At 49.5% G+C, this 16,062-nt stretch overlaps 1 protein-coding gene across 1 annotated transcript; it reads left to right on the forward strand.

Moving 5' to 3' along the window:
- The first annotated feature begins 92 nt into the window (after nt 1–92).
- On the forward strand, nt 93–14,784 carry DNAJC18 (DnaJ heat shock protein family (Hsp40) member C18). The gene is made up of 7 exons (XM_039559693.1): nt 93–211; nt 333–478; nt 1,830–2,015; nt 4,718–4,830; nt 6,593–6,702; nt 8,547–8,719; nt 12,204–14,784. Exons 1-7 carry the CDS (start codon nt 174–176, stop codon nt 12,326–12,328), a joined length of 891 nt encoding a protein of 296 aa, XP_039415627.1. The 5' UTR covers nt 93–173; the 3' UTR covers nt 12,329–14,784.
- The last annotated feature ends 1,278 nt before the right edge of the window (nt 14,785–16,062 follow it).

A 16,062-nucleotide genomic window follows, 5' to 3' on the forward strand; every position in this document is an offset into this window, starting at 1 on the left:
CATGACCTCCCACCTCCCGCTGCCCTCAGAACCGCTCATGACGTCACCTCCCCTCGCAATGACGTCACGCCCCCGCCAGCCCCGCCGGGCCCGCTCCCAGCAGCGCCCGCGCACAAGATGGCGGCGCGGGGTGGCGGGCGGTGAGCGAGGGGCGGCGGCGGCCGCGGGCCGACATGACCTACACGGCCGAGCAGCTGGACGGGGTGCGGCGGTGAGCGGCGACGGGGGGCCCGCGGGAGCACGGGGGGCGGCGGGCAGCGGGGCCGGAGGGCCTGGGGAAAGGCGGGGAGCGGGGCCGGGGAGCCCCGGGATAACCCCGTGTGCGCCCTCAGGATCAAGCGGTGCCGGGATTACTACGAGATCCTGGGGGTGAGCCGGGACGCCGGCGAGGAGGAGCTGAAGCGGGCGTACCGCAGGCTGGCCCTCAAGTTCCACCCCGACAAGAACCGCGCACCCGGAGCCACCGAGGCCTTCAAAGGTGAGCGGGCCCGGGGGCACCGTGAGGGGCCGCACCCGGAGCGCCGGTGCAGAGGCGCCCGCCGGCCCACGGAGCCGGGAGGGGCTGCACACACAGCAGCGTCCTCACAGAACCCCGCTGCGGCTCGGCAGGGCTTGCATTTCCGTCTGCAAAATACACGTCTCCCTTAGAAACGATGGGAAATGTATCCCAGGTCGCAGTCCCAGATGCTTTTGAGGAACTTGACAAGGGCCTGGAGGGACAGGACAAGGGGGAATGGCTTCTACGCTGCCAGAGGGCAGGGTTTGATGGGGTATTAGGAAGAAATTCTCCCCTGTGAGGGTGCTGAGGCCCTGGCACAGGGTGCCCAGAGCAGCTGTGGCTGCCCCTGGATCCCTGGCAGTGCCCAAGGCCAGGCTGGACATTGGGGCTTGGAGCAGCCTGGGATGGTGGGAGGTGTCTCTGCCATGGCAGGGGTGGGATGGGATGATCTGTAGGGTTCCTTCCAATCCAAACCATTCTGGGATTCCATGATACTGCAGAAGGTTCAGAACTTGGAACTGACACTGCCCATGCCAGAGTGTGGGATGTTTGTCATCAATAACTGCTCCTTGTGATGAATAAATTTTTATTTATATGTATGGGAATATGAAATTTAATCCAATAGGCTGTGTCCAGAGTTCTCAGTTATGTTGCAGCGTAAACTCAAGCATATTTTCCCTTTCCATGCAGCGCAGCACGAGGAAAACAAGTGATCATTCACAGTCTGTTAAAACAAGGAGCTTCTGAAGGGATGTTCTTTCTTTCTTTGTGTTTGGGTTGTATTTCTCTATGAACTTGTTCTGTCAGAGGCCAAAGAAGAAGATGAGCCAAACAAACACTTCTGAGTGGTTGGATGTGAGGTGTGAAATAGGTGTGCCACACAGCTTCAGGAGCATCTCTGCCAGCAGGAAAAGCTTGGGATAGCCCTCTGCATTTTAATTTGTCCCTGCAGTTATTAACTTTGTGTTAATTGTATGTGGTATATGGAGGTGCACTCGGACCAAACTTGCATTTGGTTTGAGCTGATAAAATGCTCCATTCTCACCCAGTTTCTTGGCTGAAGTGAACTCTCACATCAGTTTTACAAATATTTCAAGTCTCTCCATATACTTGGACACTTTTTTCTTTCTCCTGGCATCAGTGACAGCAGGAAGTGGTTTCCATCACAGGTAGTGCCAGAGCTGTTACACATCTTGCTGTTACAAAAGTAACTTAGTCTTTGGTCAAGCACAAATTTCCTAGGCTTGTTTGGGGATTTTTTGCTACTCCACTTATAAAAGTGGGACATGTGACACTGGAAATGTAACACTGGTTTTAATTCCCTCTCCAGCAATAGGCAATGCTTTTGCAGTTCTGAGCAACCCTGAGAAACGACTCCGCTACGATGAGCTCGGGAGTGACCACGAGCACGTCAGCACTGGCCAGGCCAGGCACTACAATTACTACACAGAATTCGAAGCAGACATCACACCAGAAGAAATATTCAATGTGTTTTTTGGTGGGCATTTCCCTACAGGTCAGTACCTGTCCGCAGGGATTTTGAAGGGCTGTGGACTGACTAACCCCGAGGGAGCAGCTGGAGCTGTGTCAGGGCAGGCTCAGGCTGGATTCTGGGAGAAGTTTCTTTCCCCAGAGGGTGCTGGGCACTGCCCAGGCTCCCCAGGGAATGGGCACGGCCCCGAGGCTGCCAGAGCTCCAGGAGCGTTTGGACAGCGCTGCCAGGGATGCCCGGGGTGGGGTTGTTGGGGGGTCTGTGCAGGGCCAGGAGCTGGGCTGGATGATCCTTGGGGGTCCCTTCCAACTCAGCATATTCTGTGATTCTGTAAATCATGAGGAAGGTCACTTTCCCTTGGGACTGCTCAGGGAGTTGATCATACGTCTGAAAAGAGCAGAAACCTTTTCACATTTGATTTCTGCCTTTCTTTTATTCCCTCCATCATCTGAAGCCAGCAGTGGTATGGGAGCTGAAATAGGGTGTGAATGAGAAGGAATCAGAGGTGTCTTTGGTGATGGTTGAACTCAGTGATCTCAGAGGTCTTTTTCAACATGAACAATTCCTTGATTGGGTTGTACTTGAGGCACCTGACAGCATTCCAGGCCAGCACGGCCCAGCTCCTGGAGCTGTAATCTCAGGGAAACAGGAGCTGCTGTGCCTTGCAGCAGCCTGTGCTGTAATGAAATTACAGCCTGGGAGCTCAGCAAGTGCTGCCTGCCAGGAGAGGATCCAGGATCCAGTGGATGTGCAGGATCCAGTGACACAGCAGTGGAGCTGTACCTGTAGTAGCTCCGTGCATGTCTCAGTCCAGCCTTGGCATTTGGATTTGCAGGAGAAATAGATCCTGCAGGATCAGTGGATTAAAAGGAAATCTGAAAGGTGTGAGGACTTCAAGGGCCTTCTGGCAGCAATGAAAGAATTGCTTTAGCACTCCTGGGAACTTTCCACCTCCAAGCTGTCACGAGAAGTGAGGTGCACACCAGTTACTACAGCCTGAAGACACAGAGACAAGTAGTTAATTACTAAACCTTGCTGTGAGCGGTGCATCTTGCAGCTAAGGGGACCTCAGATTGCTCCCAGGCTTGCACCAGTGGATATGCAAAGTGAGCCAACCCCAGCATGGTGTAATTCCAGCTGGAGTCTGCACGTTTTCCATTTCTGACTGTGCAAGGAATTGCACCTGGATGTGCCTTTTGTGGGACATTACCCTCATGGAATGGGCCTGTGGGGAGCAGGGTGCTTGGAGTTGAGGACAGGAGATTGAGGAACTCTGGGAGGAGTTTGGGTACTGGGCATGGCAGGTTTAACAGGGAGAAAACGGGAATTTTTGGGAAAGCAGCAAAGAGTAAGAAAATAAAAATGCAATTTTGTAGCAGTGGGTGTTGGTAGTAAACAAGAGTTTCCTCACTGGGCTTTTGAGGGCAGGTTTATGGCTTTGTTTTTATGGAGCAGTTTTCCTCTATGGATATTCAATGGAAAAATAGTTAAATTTAAAATGTTAAATGTGATTAAACTCAAAGGAAACTCCACATGGCAGAGTGTTGCAGTTGTAAGGAGGAGAGGCTACAAGTTCTCATAAAAAATAAATGCCCATGGAACAAAAGAAACTGCTGGCAGAAATTCTTGGAGAAACTTAAAATTTGGGAAAACCTTTTTTTTTTAGGCACCCCTATAAAAGCCATTCTTCTTTTCCCACGCTGGCTGCTTCTCTTCACAGCTTGATAAAATCCTGTCTGAGCAATATTGAGGGATAGAAATTAATTTTCTTTTTTCCCAAAAGAAACTTTCCTCCTTGGAGCCAGCCTGGCTTGGCTTGGCTCGCTGTTGGAGCTCTGACTGCACACATGCCTAGAGCTTGGAAAATCTTCGAACAAGCAGTGGAACAGGGGTTTTGACACAATAGCAGAGGTCACCTTTGCCCAGGTTTCTTGCAGAATTCTTTGGGAAACTCAAAAAAGGACAGGATAAGAGTATAAAATAATGTGACATCTTTCCCAGGGCTTAAAAATAGTTTTGCATTTCTGTTGTGATGATAAGCCACAGATTTCAATTCTCTAACACAAAAGACATTCTGAATTTCGAAAGAGGAGAGCACAGCTATTATTAAGATATTCATATGGTGATAAAATCAGATCCTGAGCTTCAAATTGAAGCAGCAAATGCAATTCTTCCCTCATTGTAGATTTTTTAAAAATAAATCAATCGCATTCCATGTGCAAGAAAGAAAATCCTGAATTGTTCTCCTTTTTTACTCTTTTAAAAATCTCTTTCCTTATTATAAAATAATTAAGTGAAATTATTAATGGCTTGAAGGCAGAGGAATTAGAAATGAGGGTAGAAGACCACATTCAGTAATTATGGGAGACCATAATTCATAGCCCAAGCCTGGTGAAGCAAATTCATTTTCCTGCCACAGCCTTGCAAGTGAGTGTGACAAGAACAGCATTAAAATATGAGATACAATCATAAAAATCAGAACATGTTTCTGCAGCTTGATTTAAATTAAGATGGATTGGAGCACAGTACAATTTCTCTGATAGGCTTTTTCGAATAACATTGTGGTGGTGTTTAATTCTGATGTGGTTTGTGCTTTCTAGTCTCAGACCTCCCAGCTGTAATTCAGGCTGTGGAGAATAAACCTGGATAATTAAATAGAAACTGAGGAATCCTGGTGAGTTCCAGCAGCTGGGTGAAACACAGGTCTGTCCTGGTTTCTTTTCCAGGGAATATCCACATGTTCTCCAATGTAACCAGAGATGCTCACTATTACCCACGGAGGCACCGGGCTGAGAGGGCGTGGACACAGGAGCCAGAGGAGGAAGAGCACAGGCCACAGGTAGCCAGCAGGAAGGATCTCCACAGCTTAAATATTTAAATATCTCAGCAGGGTGAGGGATCCTCTTCCAAAGCCAGGACAAACCTTCCCATGCTTGAGTGCTCAGTGTTTATCCTCAAAGGCTGCAGCCGCAGTGGATATTTCCTTTGTCATGAGATTGGCTGTTATTAATCACTGCTGTAGAGATGCATTGTGTTTATAGGATTACAGGCCCTCCAGTTTCTGTCACGGAGGGTTTTGCTGCTGCTTGGTTTTTGCAAGCTCCAATGCTTGGTAATCCAACAACAATTAGTCCAAATGAGGACTGGTAACGGATATGGAAGTACTGGCTTGTGCTCAAGGTGTATTTTAGCACCCAGGGGCTGCACAGGCTTCTTCCAGCTGGGGACAGGATGGGTGTGGGATACATTTCTGCCAACTGAGACCTCCAGATGAGACACAAGGTGTCCTTTGTTGTCAGTGCACATACACACCTGCCACCTGCTTTGGCAAAATCTTCCTCTGGAGACAGTCTGTTAACCTCCAGGGATCATTCTCCAGGGAAGATGAGTTTTTCCTTGTGAGTCTCAGGCTCAGAAAAAAAATCTGGTACAGCTGACAGACAGCTCAGCTGGGGGAAGTGAATCCAGCCCCTCACTGCAGAAAAGACCCTGAGGGGCTGGAGCGTGTCCAGGGCAGGGAATGGAGCTGGGAAGGGGCTGGAGCCCCAGGAGCGGCTGAGGGAGCTGGGAAAGGGGCTCAGGCTGGAGCAAAGGAGGCTCCGGGGGGACCTTGTGGCTCTGCACAAGTCCCTGACAGGAGGGGGCAGCCGGGGGGGTCGGGCTCTGCTGGCAGGGAACAGGGACAGGAGGAGAGGGAACGGCCTCAGGCTGGGCCAGGGCAGGCTCAGGGTGGACAGCAGCAGGAATTTCCCCATGGAAAGGGTGCTCAGGCCTTGGCAGGGGCTGCCCAGGGAGGTTTGGAGTGCCCATCCCCGGAGGTGTCCAAGGAAGGGCTGGAGGTGGCACTCAGTGCTCTGGGCTGGGGACAAGGTGGGCATCGGGCACAGCTGGGACTCGATGGGCTGGGAGGGCTTTTCCAACCTCAGTAATTCTTTGATTCTGTGAATCCCACCTACTACTGCATCAGGAATCCTTGTTGCTATCCCAGGGTAGAGGGCAGTGTCTAAATAGCTGCATGTGATATTTCCCTCTGCATGAGAGAAGGCATTTTAAAAGTCGGTTTAGAACGAAATGGAAGAGCAGAAGGAAAGATCAGTGTTTTCTCTTTGATAATGCTTCCAGTCTTTTGTTCTGCTAAATTAATCCAAACAAAAGCCCCAGTGCTTGCATCCTGTCTGAAGTTACACTGCATGTGAGCTGTTAACCCTTTACTGCTCAACCATTAAATGCAGTGCTGAAGCAGAGGCTGAGATCTACAATGGAGAGCAGATTCAGAGGGTGCAGGAACGCCGTAGGCACACGGGAATTGCAGGCTGGATTCGACACTTGCAGGTACAACAGTGCTGTAGGCACTGTGAGGGAAGGGGCAGAGGAAAAGATAGTGGAAAGGAAATGGTGTTCAAGAGTGTTCTGATATTATTAATAAAGATTATTTAGAAATTACAGTGTCATCCCTCTCAAAATCCCAAAGTCCTTTCTCTTTTTTCTTCTAAGTTTCCATGTAACAAATTGTTGATCTGTGATTGATAGCCTGGCTTCTGTGAACAGATGCCTTTTTCCATCTCTGTATTTTCTTGACTGCTAATCCTTGTACTTTTCAGAATTCATACTCTGCATTTATCCAGTTGATGCCAGTTTTCATCATCATAATTGTGTCAGTTATAACCCAGCTGATGGCCACCAACCCACCCTACAGCTTATTCTACAAATCGTAAGTCCTTTAAAACCACATTTTTCTGCTCTTGCTGTTTGCAGTATGAAGGCAGATGGAAGTTGGGTTTGATAGCAAAATGCATGTTAATGTTTTGCTCTTTGTAGAAAATGTTATCAGTTTGTAAATAAGGAAATACCAACAGCCTGCACTGGTGAGTTCTCCTGAGCACTGTGGGGTTGCCTGTGGGGAGCTTTAGTGCACAAAGAGGGTCAGAAACCTTCCTCAGCTGGTGTGAAATGGCTTTGCACAGTGATACAGGATGGGGAACATGGGTGTAGATCAATCTCTGATCTGCCCAGCCCCCAGAATCTGTGGACCACCCCTGAGGTTCCTCTGGAAAGCAACAAAAAAAAGAAGCCTGTGGTTTGCAGTATAAATCCAAACCTTTAAACCCAAACCTTCTCTGGAGCATGAATTCTACTGGAAGCTCCACAAATTGTTAAAGCCTTGAAATGCCCTGGTTTAACCTCTGTAGCAAAGCAGGGCCCTGGAGGCTGGTGGGCTCTGGGAGCAGAAGGACCCCACCAGAGCTGCTGCACTGGCAGCTTGTGGGGCAGGGGAAAACCCACATGCTCCTGTCACATCTGGTGCTGGAGGTCACATCTGGACCTGGGCTGGCCCTCACTGAGAGAGGAGTGGAATTGGCAGGTCTGGGACAACCAGCAGAGTGCTCCAAACACTCCCCTTGCTCCCTTGTAGGAGTAAAACTGCTCAGGTCCAGCCTTCCCCTCCCCTCCTCTGTCAGAGCAGCCCAACACCCCTCACCATTTTACCACACGATGTCAGAATGAGGCCCTCAGAAAAGAACAGGAGGGTGGATGTTTTTAGGGTGGTTTTTTTTTTCCAGGGAGTGTTTTTGCTATCTGCCAGTCCCATGTGAAACCTCCCACGCTACCCCCACAGCAGCTGAGCTGCTTTTCTTCTCTACCTCCCCTTCTCCTGGTGATGTGAGATAGTCAGGCCTGAGCCTGGTTCAGAGTTAGGCTTAAAACAACTGAACAGCCTAAAAACTAAAAGAAATTGGGGACACCTCTGAGACACAGGGAAAGAGAAGGAAAAGAGGAGTCCAGGAAAAAGGGGCAAACGGGATTCCTTTGAGTAGAGTGTAACCTTTGTGTTTTGGCTGCCTGCCTCTCTCTGTGGGCAGTGATTTGAGCAAAGGCCTGGGTATCTTTGCTCAAATAAGGAAATTCACTCCAGGAGTGTGGTTTAATCCAGTGACTGTGTCAGAGGGGCTGAATCTTCCTACAAGGTATTTTCCAGGCTGTTCCATGCCTCACTGTGCTTACTGATGATTATAAAACCCTGAAGAAAAGTGTAACTAGAATCTCCCCTGCTAAGTTTTATTGCTACTAAAGGATCCAAAACAATGGGAAAATCCGGATCCAATTGCATTGTGCCCGAAGTTTTTATAATCTCTACCTTTGTTATCAATCCCTGTGGGTTTCTGCACCGAGCTTGCCAGAAATCACCAGCAAACAGAATAAAGTGTTTGCAGAGTTCATAGATAAAATTTGCTCTTATATTTTAGAAGGGTCTTGACTGAACTGTTGGGAATGAACACAGTATTTGGAAGGAACTGTGTTGATACCTCTCCATCTGGGATTTTCTCCTGTGGTTTTAGCAGGAGGATGGATTCTCTTTGTACTGCACAGCTTGCTGTCCCTGAGACTTGTAATTTCCTGACTGGATGGTTGAGGGAGCCATAATCCTGCAGAAATGGACTGTACAAACATTGCTGTAAATATCATCCTCTGGAAATGCTAATATGGAGAAACAGCTCTTGATTTCTTGAGGTCTGAACTGCTGAAACATCTGAATTCTCCCTGCTGTTCCCACAGGTCCATAGGCCACGTTGTCAGCAGAGAAACAGAGAACTTGCAGGTGCCTTACTATGTTGATAAAAACTTTGAAAAGAATTATCAAGGAGCAGAACTTCAAGAGCTTGAGAAAACAGTTGAGAAAGATTACATAGACTATATTCAGACCAGCTGCTGGAAGGAGAAACAGCAGAGTAAGTTATTTCTGTCCCACGTGTGTTTCAGAGCTGGGGGGTGGATGTGCTTCACAAAGCTCTGCTGTTTTTAGCCTCAGTTTCCAATCCTTGTAACATCTCAGCCTTGCACTGGTTTAAGGTGTCTCACATCTGCTCTTAACACTGAATTTTCTGTTCTTGAGATCTGTCAAAATACATTTTAAGTGATTCTGAGAGACGAGTGGAAAGTAGACTTCACCATTTGAGACACTTTTTTCCGCTCAGGTTTTATGCTTGAATAACTCTTAGTGATGTTTTAAACATACAACCCACCACATTTATCCAGCCCTGACAGATTGCTAGGCTGAAAAAGATCTTGAGACATCACCTATTCCATGTTTCATTTGCTGGAGCAGAATCAGTTTTGCTTTGACTGGCTCCACAAGAGGTTTCTGTAACTTTTTCCTTAAAATTTCTCCAGGAGAGTCCAGAGCTTGTCCAGGTGCTCTTGGCCCTCTTGCAGTGGGCCGTGTTCCTGGTATCAGTTTTCAGAGCATGTTTCCGTGCTTTGGGTGTTATTTGCATTTTCTATCTTTAGCTGAGTTGGAGATCATGTTTTTCACCATTTTCACGTCTTTCAGACACAAGAATTGAATGCAGAAAGGGAGAACACAGATGTGAGCATTCAAAATCGTTATTCTCACTCAGCCCTGAGTAGATCAGTGGCACAAATAAAGGCATGTTAAGCCCATATTTTATTACTTCTTAATTGCTACTAATCTGGTTCATTGAAGAGACAGCAAATTCCTGCTGCTTGCAGAATGGTAAAAAATAACAAATCAAATTACGAGGAGTAGCTTAGGCTGGGATGTTGTGACTGATTTTATTCACTGATTTTATTGACCTAAAGAACTCATCACCTTCAAATGAGTCAACAGCAAGCAGTGCTGTGTGTAAAGGAAGCTGGAACATGAAGCTGTGAATGTTCAGTAGCAGCAGACAAGCTGCTTTCACACACTGGTGGGGGTTTTAAATTGCTCTGTGCAGAACAGTCCTCAGCACGCTGCTAAAAAGTGCCTTTGCACTTGTTTTCAGTTTCTTGACCAATTGCATCATTGTAGAAACACAGTTTGTCTAAACAAGACTCATTTAATCCTACAGGAATAGTGTTGCTGATTCCAGACTCTTTACAGGTTTTTGATGGGAAGGCTTGTTTTGGCTTATTTTACATAAAAGTTACCAATCCTGCTTTTCAAGAGAAATAAAAAGGTGTAGGCTCTGAATTTAAAAAGGAAAAGAACCCATAATATAAGACCATAAAAATCCTGAAGTTTTTGGTGTGCTTGACTTGGGAACTTTGAGTATCTGTAGCTGGCAAGAGCAGCCTCCAGGGATAACGTGGCTGTTACTACTCATAAATGTAGGCTTGCTACAGGGAGAGGCTTTCTTTCTTACAGAAAAATCTCTTTAATTGACCTCATGCAACTGAAAGTCACCACATTGTCTCTTTCACAGAGACCTGGAGCTGAGGAGAGCCCAGCTCCAAAGAGGGGGACAGGGTTTGTGAGTCTTAGAGAGCCCAGGAGTCAGAGAGGGGAGATGATCCAGCCCGGAATGCCAAGTGCCTGCCAAACAGTGCTCCTCCAGAGCTTTGTACACTTAGGGATTGTGTTAGTCACCAGCTGCAAATACATTTACAGCAGCCACAGTTAGCATAGCCTGAGGACAGCGCTGTCAGTAAAAGTAACCATTTTCTGAGTGCCTCCCATCCAGGCCATAGCTGAGACTGGGCTGACCTTAGGACAGTCACGTTTGTAAAAATAAACTCTGAATACAGGACAGAGTGCTGGGGAAAAGTTCTGCAGATGCTGAGGCCGTTCTTAGTCAGCTGTTGCTGCACAATGTTGGTCCCTTAATCCTTGCTGAAGTGTTGGACTTGGTGTGAGGAGCTTTTTGACAGTTGAATGTCTATTTATAGTACATTTGTTGTGTTTACTGAGGGCACATCTCCCTTGAGCACCAGCAAAATGGACAGAGATGAGTAGTTCAGGAACAGTTTGGTTTTTAAAGTCCTTGATTTTATGACTTGAAAAGTGTTACCTGGTGTCCAACAACCTTAAGGAAAACCTTAAAATAATGGATTGGTTGGTACTTTGTTCAGCCAGTCAGTTTTACAGTGCTGCACCAGACTCCTCAGCAAAGCGGTCTGTGCAAGTTGGCTGTGCTGTGGGTTTGGATCTTCTGAAATCTTTGGCACAGTTAAGTTCAAAAAGCACATCCCAGGTTTTTACAGGAGGTGTTTCAGCTGGGATGCCACAGTTGTAAAGTGAGGCTGCAAAGAGCTCAGGGTCACAAAGAGGCAGCTGAAAACCGAATCAGGATAAGTAGCATAGAACCATGGAATGGTTTGGGTTGGAAGGGACCTTAAGGCTCATCCCATCCCACCCCCCACCTTCCACTATCCCAGGTTGCTCCAAGCCCTGTCCAGCCTGGCCTTGGACACTTGCAGGGATCCAGGGGCAGCCACAGCTGCTCTGGGCACCCTGTGCCAGGGCCTGCCCACCCCACAGGGAAGAATTTCTTCTGTATATCCAATGTAAATATAGTTGGAATTGATATTTTAGAACCTCCTTGAAGAAAAGGCTTCAAAGGAACTAGTCTGTGAAAGACTGAAACCCACAAGGAGCAAATGTGATGGAATGAATGCTGTTGAAAGTGCAGGGAATAATTTTCCCCAATTGGATAAGTGTAAACTGAGATTCTCCACTGCACAACTCCAGGGACTCTGGGCTCAGGGACAATTACCTGAGCCTGTTTTTTGCTGGAGGCTTGACAAAGCTGTGCCCAGCACTGCTTGAGTGGCATTTTGGTTATAAACCTGTAAATGGATTCCTGCTCTAAAATGAACTGTTCCTGCCTGTCAGTTTGTGAAGCTTTTTGGTGAGTGGGAGGAGGGTTAAATAGCTTTAAATTTCAGTGGGACAGGGACAGAGGACGTAAGGCATGAAAGGATCTATTGAAGTTCTTTCCACTCTGAATAATTTTGTAAAATGAGGGGCTTGTAAGGTGTATAAAAGCTCTTTGAAAAATTGAGTGTCATCAGGTAGCCTGTGCTTACGGAGATGTTGACCTTTTCAGAAGTAAATTACTGCTGTTCTCCTCGGTGCATCTAATCCTGCAGCCAAATTATTCTTCAGGGAGAAACCTATATTAAGACTTCCTCAGCTAATCAGCAAAAGAAACTTCTCTGAATTACTGGGGGGAAATAATTTAAACAATGGGATTATTTCAGTTTTATGTGGCTTTTGAGAAGAAGAGGAACAAAATGCAAAGTACCTTTGAGATTGTTAATGAAAGGGCAGGGAGGCCTTCCAGACGAGTCCCTTGGGTAGTTGTTCACCTCCCTGGCTTCAGTACCCACCAAAATTAAAAGTGCTGCAAGGATAACAAAGCACTGAGAAACAGTTCTTTAAAGGAGGCTCACGACTTCATCCTGATACATCTTTTTTTCTTCATCTTTCAGAGTCTGATTTGTCAAATTTGGCCAAGCTCTACAGAGATGAGCGGTTAAAACAGAAAGCAGAGTCCCTGAAACTTGAGCACTGTGAGAAGCTCTCCAGTCTGATCGGGATGCACAAAGGGGGCTGACCAGGACGGGCACGTTCCGTAGTTTTACTTATTGCTGTTTTAACTTATGTTTTTATTTTCCTTCATATGAAAAGGGAAGGAGTCTGTTGTAAAGAGTCTGGACATTGGAGTCCTTCTGCAGGTAGTGCAGAGAGAGGCCATCCCGAGCTGTTTGCTGTAGTATATCCTGTACATTCGATTTGGTTCCAAGGACCAGTGGCACTTTGTAAATGAATTCCCCAGGACGCGCTCTGAGTTCGGAACCCGTCTGCGTGGGCGGTTTGTCCGCCACCCAGGCTGTGTGTGCTTCCCAGGAGAGCAGGCACCTCTCAGCTTCCCGTGTTTCCTCTGGACCTGCAGCTCCCTGGATCCCTGGCAGCGCCGCGCTCGGGGCTGGGGGTCACTCCCGCTGTCCCTCGGGGCTGTGCCACAGAGCTGGGGGGTTGTTGCAGTGCAGGAGGGACAGGTCCCTGCCTCAGGTGAGCCCCTGAGCACATTCCCAGCTCTCCCACTGCCCCAGGGATCATATCCCGTGCTGCTCCAAGGGAGGGCTGTGCCCATCCTGGCACCAACATCGACCAGATGATGGGATTCTGGGAATTGCACCAGTTCCAGTGTCTGGCAGACCGTTGGGAAAGGAGAACTGTGTTCATTCCCTTGTCTGTTTCCAGTGGCATATTTTGAAGCTGGCTACTCCATTCTGGTTTTTATCTGCACACTTCCCCAGCTCTCCCAGGGTCCTGCTTTTTCCGGTACAGTTCTCATGTAGCATATTTTTACTCTGTTGAGCAGCTACGAATGTTTCACTGTAGACATGATAATGCAAAGAAAAAATCCATGTGGCAATGTCCTGTTTTTTCTTGATCTTCCTTTACACAGCCAGGCCTTGAAGGGCAGGCTGAGGCTGGGTCGTCCTCATGAGGAGCAGACCAGTGTTAGACCAGTGTTACTCCAGTTAAGCACTATTAACCCCCTGAGGCAGTCTGGTGTGTGCCCTGCATGGAATGACCTGCTCTTCCAGGGAATACCTGCCCGGGGTGGGGGGCTCACAGACCAGCACTGCTCCCCTCTGACCTTGGCAGTGTGAGTCAGTGAGACATGAGCAAGGCTCTGCTGTTGCCACATTCCTGAAACTGGAGTCACACAGGATGCACAGGTGGCCTTGGCTGAAACCTAGGGAGCAAATGCTCAAAAGCGGGGGAAATGCCAGGATTAAACCTGCCTGTAAAGCTCAGACTGTCCCTGTGCTGGGCACTGATGCAGTGGTGTATGAGTCCTGCTGGATGGAACTGGGAATGCTGGTACCACAGTGTGTCCCCTCCATGTCCCTGTCCCATCCACACAGCCCTGGGAGGTTTGGCAGGAAAGGAAGCTGGGAGCTACAGGAAAAGAAGCTTTTCTGGGGTCTGCCCTGGGATGTGAGGTTTGAGGCCTGGTGTTCCTGCACACAAGCCCTAAACATCCCAGCTCCCATCGCAGGGAGGAGAACATTCCAGGTACAGCAGCAGTGCTGTGGTGGTGTGTCATAAAAGGAAAAAAACAACATAGTGACTCTCTAAGTTGCATTTTTATGCTGACATTTGTGCCCCAATTGTAGGAAATCTTGTAGGAACATGGGGGGATGCTGAGTAGAATTTATTGGGCACTTGGAGCAGGAGGAGCACTGGTGAAAAGGGCATTTTGAGGGGCTTGGTGTGGAACATACTTAGTGCCAGAGTTTAAGGGCAAGAATGGGTGATCATTCTGAGTTGGCTTGCAGAGCAGGCAGCCTTAATTCTGGTATTTCCCAGTTTTGAGCACGAGTGTGTAAAAAAAGTGAAAATAATGTTGCTTTTTATATATAAAATAGCTTGTAGAATATATTAGAAATCTATTTAAGTGTTTGGACTTGGTTCCAGGGTTGGTATCTTCCCTGTCATTCCTGTGTGACTGTAGAGGGATACAGGTAGGGAGACCAAATCCAGTGACTTCCTGGACTCACAATGTCCTGCACAGAGCTTGAACTCCTCCATAGCATTTTGCACTGAAACCAGATTGTACCTTTCATCCAAAGATCTTGAGTACTTGATGGAGGTGGGAGACCTCCTGTGGGAAGCACAATCAGCTAGGAAACGCAGGAGGGAGGTAAAAACATGCCCAAAAGCAATAAGTGTTCTTTGTTCTAACCAGGGAGGGTCAGGGTGCTGGTCCCGGTGTGAGCTGTGAGGGAGGACATGAGGCTTGGGACCTCTGCGGTGACAAACAGGACGAGTTGCGTTTGTACGGTGCTCCACGGGGAAAAGGAGGATCCTCTCTGGAGCCCGTGGTGCGGGAATGCATCGCCGTCCTTCTCCAAGGGGTACTTGCGGTTCTTCTTTGTGGGGCTCTGACGGGAGGAAAGGGTGTTCCTGGGTGCACCGAGCGCTTGAACATGGGTTTGTGTGTGTATATACATTTATTTATTTTTAAATTAAAGATGTGACATCGCTGTGCCTGTCCGTGGTGGTCCGAGCCTGGCCGAAGGCAGGGGGCGGCGGTGCTGGCGCCTGAGGGGGCGGCGGCCGCCATTTGCCGCGGGGCGCGGAACATGGCCGAGGCCTTGGGCTGCCGCCAGCCGCGGGCGCTCCCGGGCCGGGATGGGGATGGGGATGGGGATCGGGACCGGGATCAGGGGCTGAGCGCTCCCCTCAGTCTGAGGAGAGGGAGGGGCTCTGCGGGGCGGGGTCTCTGTGGGGCGGGGCCCGCCTGCCCGGTGGGGCGGGCTCTGCGGGGCGGCCCGCAGGGACGGGGACACCTCGGGACCGGGCTGGGAACGGGGCTTGGAACGGGGCTTGGAACGGAGCGCGGGGCTGGAAAATGGACAGGCGGCTGGGAACAGGGCAGGAGTCTGGGAGCAGAGAGGGGGCTGGGAGCGGGCCTGGCCCCTCACACGGCGCCGTGTGGCCGCGGGCCTCTCCCGCCCCGTCGTGTCCGAGCGCGGCCCCGCACTCTGGGCCGTGGCACCGGGGTGCACAGCCCTGGCACCCGCTCGGGCATCGCCCCTGTGCCACAGCACCAGCGCGGTGCTGCCAGGGGAGCAGGGCAGCCCTGTGACACCCCGGCGGGTCCCTCTGTCACACAGCACCCTGGGGTGTCCCAGTGCCTCAGCTCTGCGGGGCTGCTGCCATGTCCCAGATGCCCAGATCCCTCCTGAACCCCTGAGGCAGCTCTGAAAGTCCCTGCCAACCTGGGCCGGTGTTTCCTGCTCCTCCGGAGTTGCAAAAAGTAGCTCCAGCGTGGGAGAGGCACGTCCTGCTTTCGACAGCCAACAGCAGCCTTCCTCCTCTTCATCCTCCTCCTTCTCCTCGCTGCCCGTGCCAGGCTTGCCAGCACTGAGGTGACCACGCACCGAGCTGGCATGAAATCCAGGTTAATAAGCAAATGCAGTGGTGAGCTGCAGGCAGTATCACGCTGGCTTAAACATAAGTGAGTGTTTAATTAGCAGGTCTGGCTCAGCTGGGGTCCACCCTCTGTTCTGTAACGTGTTTGTGCCCCGCAGGCTGCTCCCACGCACAGCCCGGCCTGCTCTGGGTGCTGGAGATGCTGGTTGGATTTCGTTTGGCAGGAGGACCCCAGGGTCTCTCCACGGCCTCCACACTGAGGGACAAACCCCAGGAGCAGGAGGAGGTGCTGGAGCGTGGCCTGGCTTGGTGGCTGCTGGCTGCAGCCAGGGCAGAGTGACAGCAATGCCCGGCCAGTTCTGCTGCGCTCCCACACCACCCTGAGATGGGTTGTTC

This window comes from Corvus cornix, chromosome 13 (assembly GCF_000738735.6).
Source record: "Corvus cornix cornix isolate S_Up_H32 chromosome 13, ASM73873v5, whole genome shotgun sequence".
Taxonomy (NCBI): Eukaryota; Metazoa; Chordata; class Aves; order Passeriformes; family Corvidae; genus Corvus; species Corvus cornix.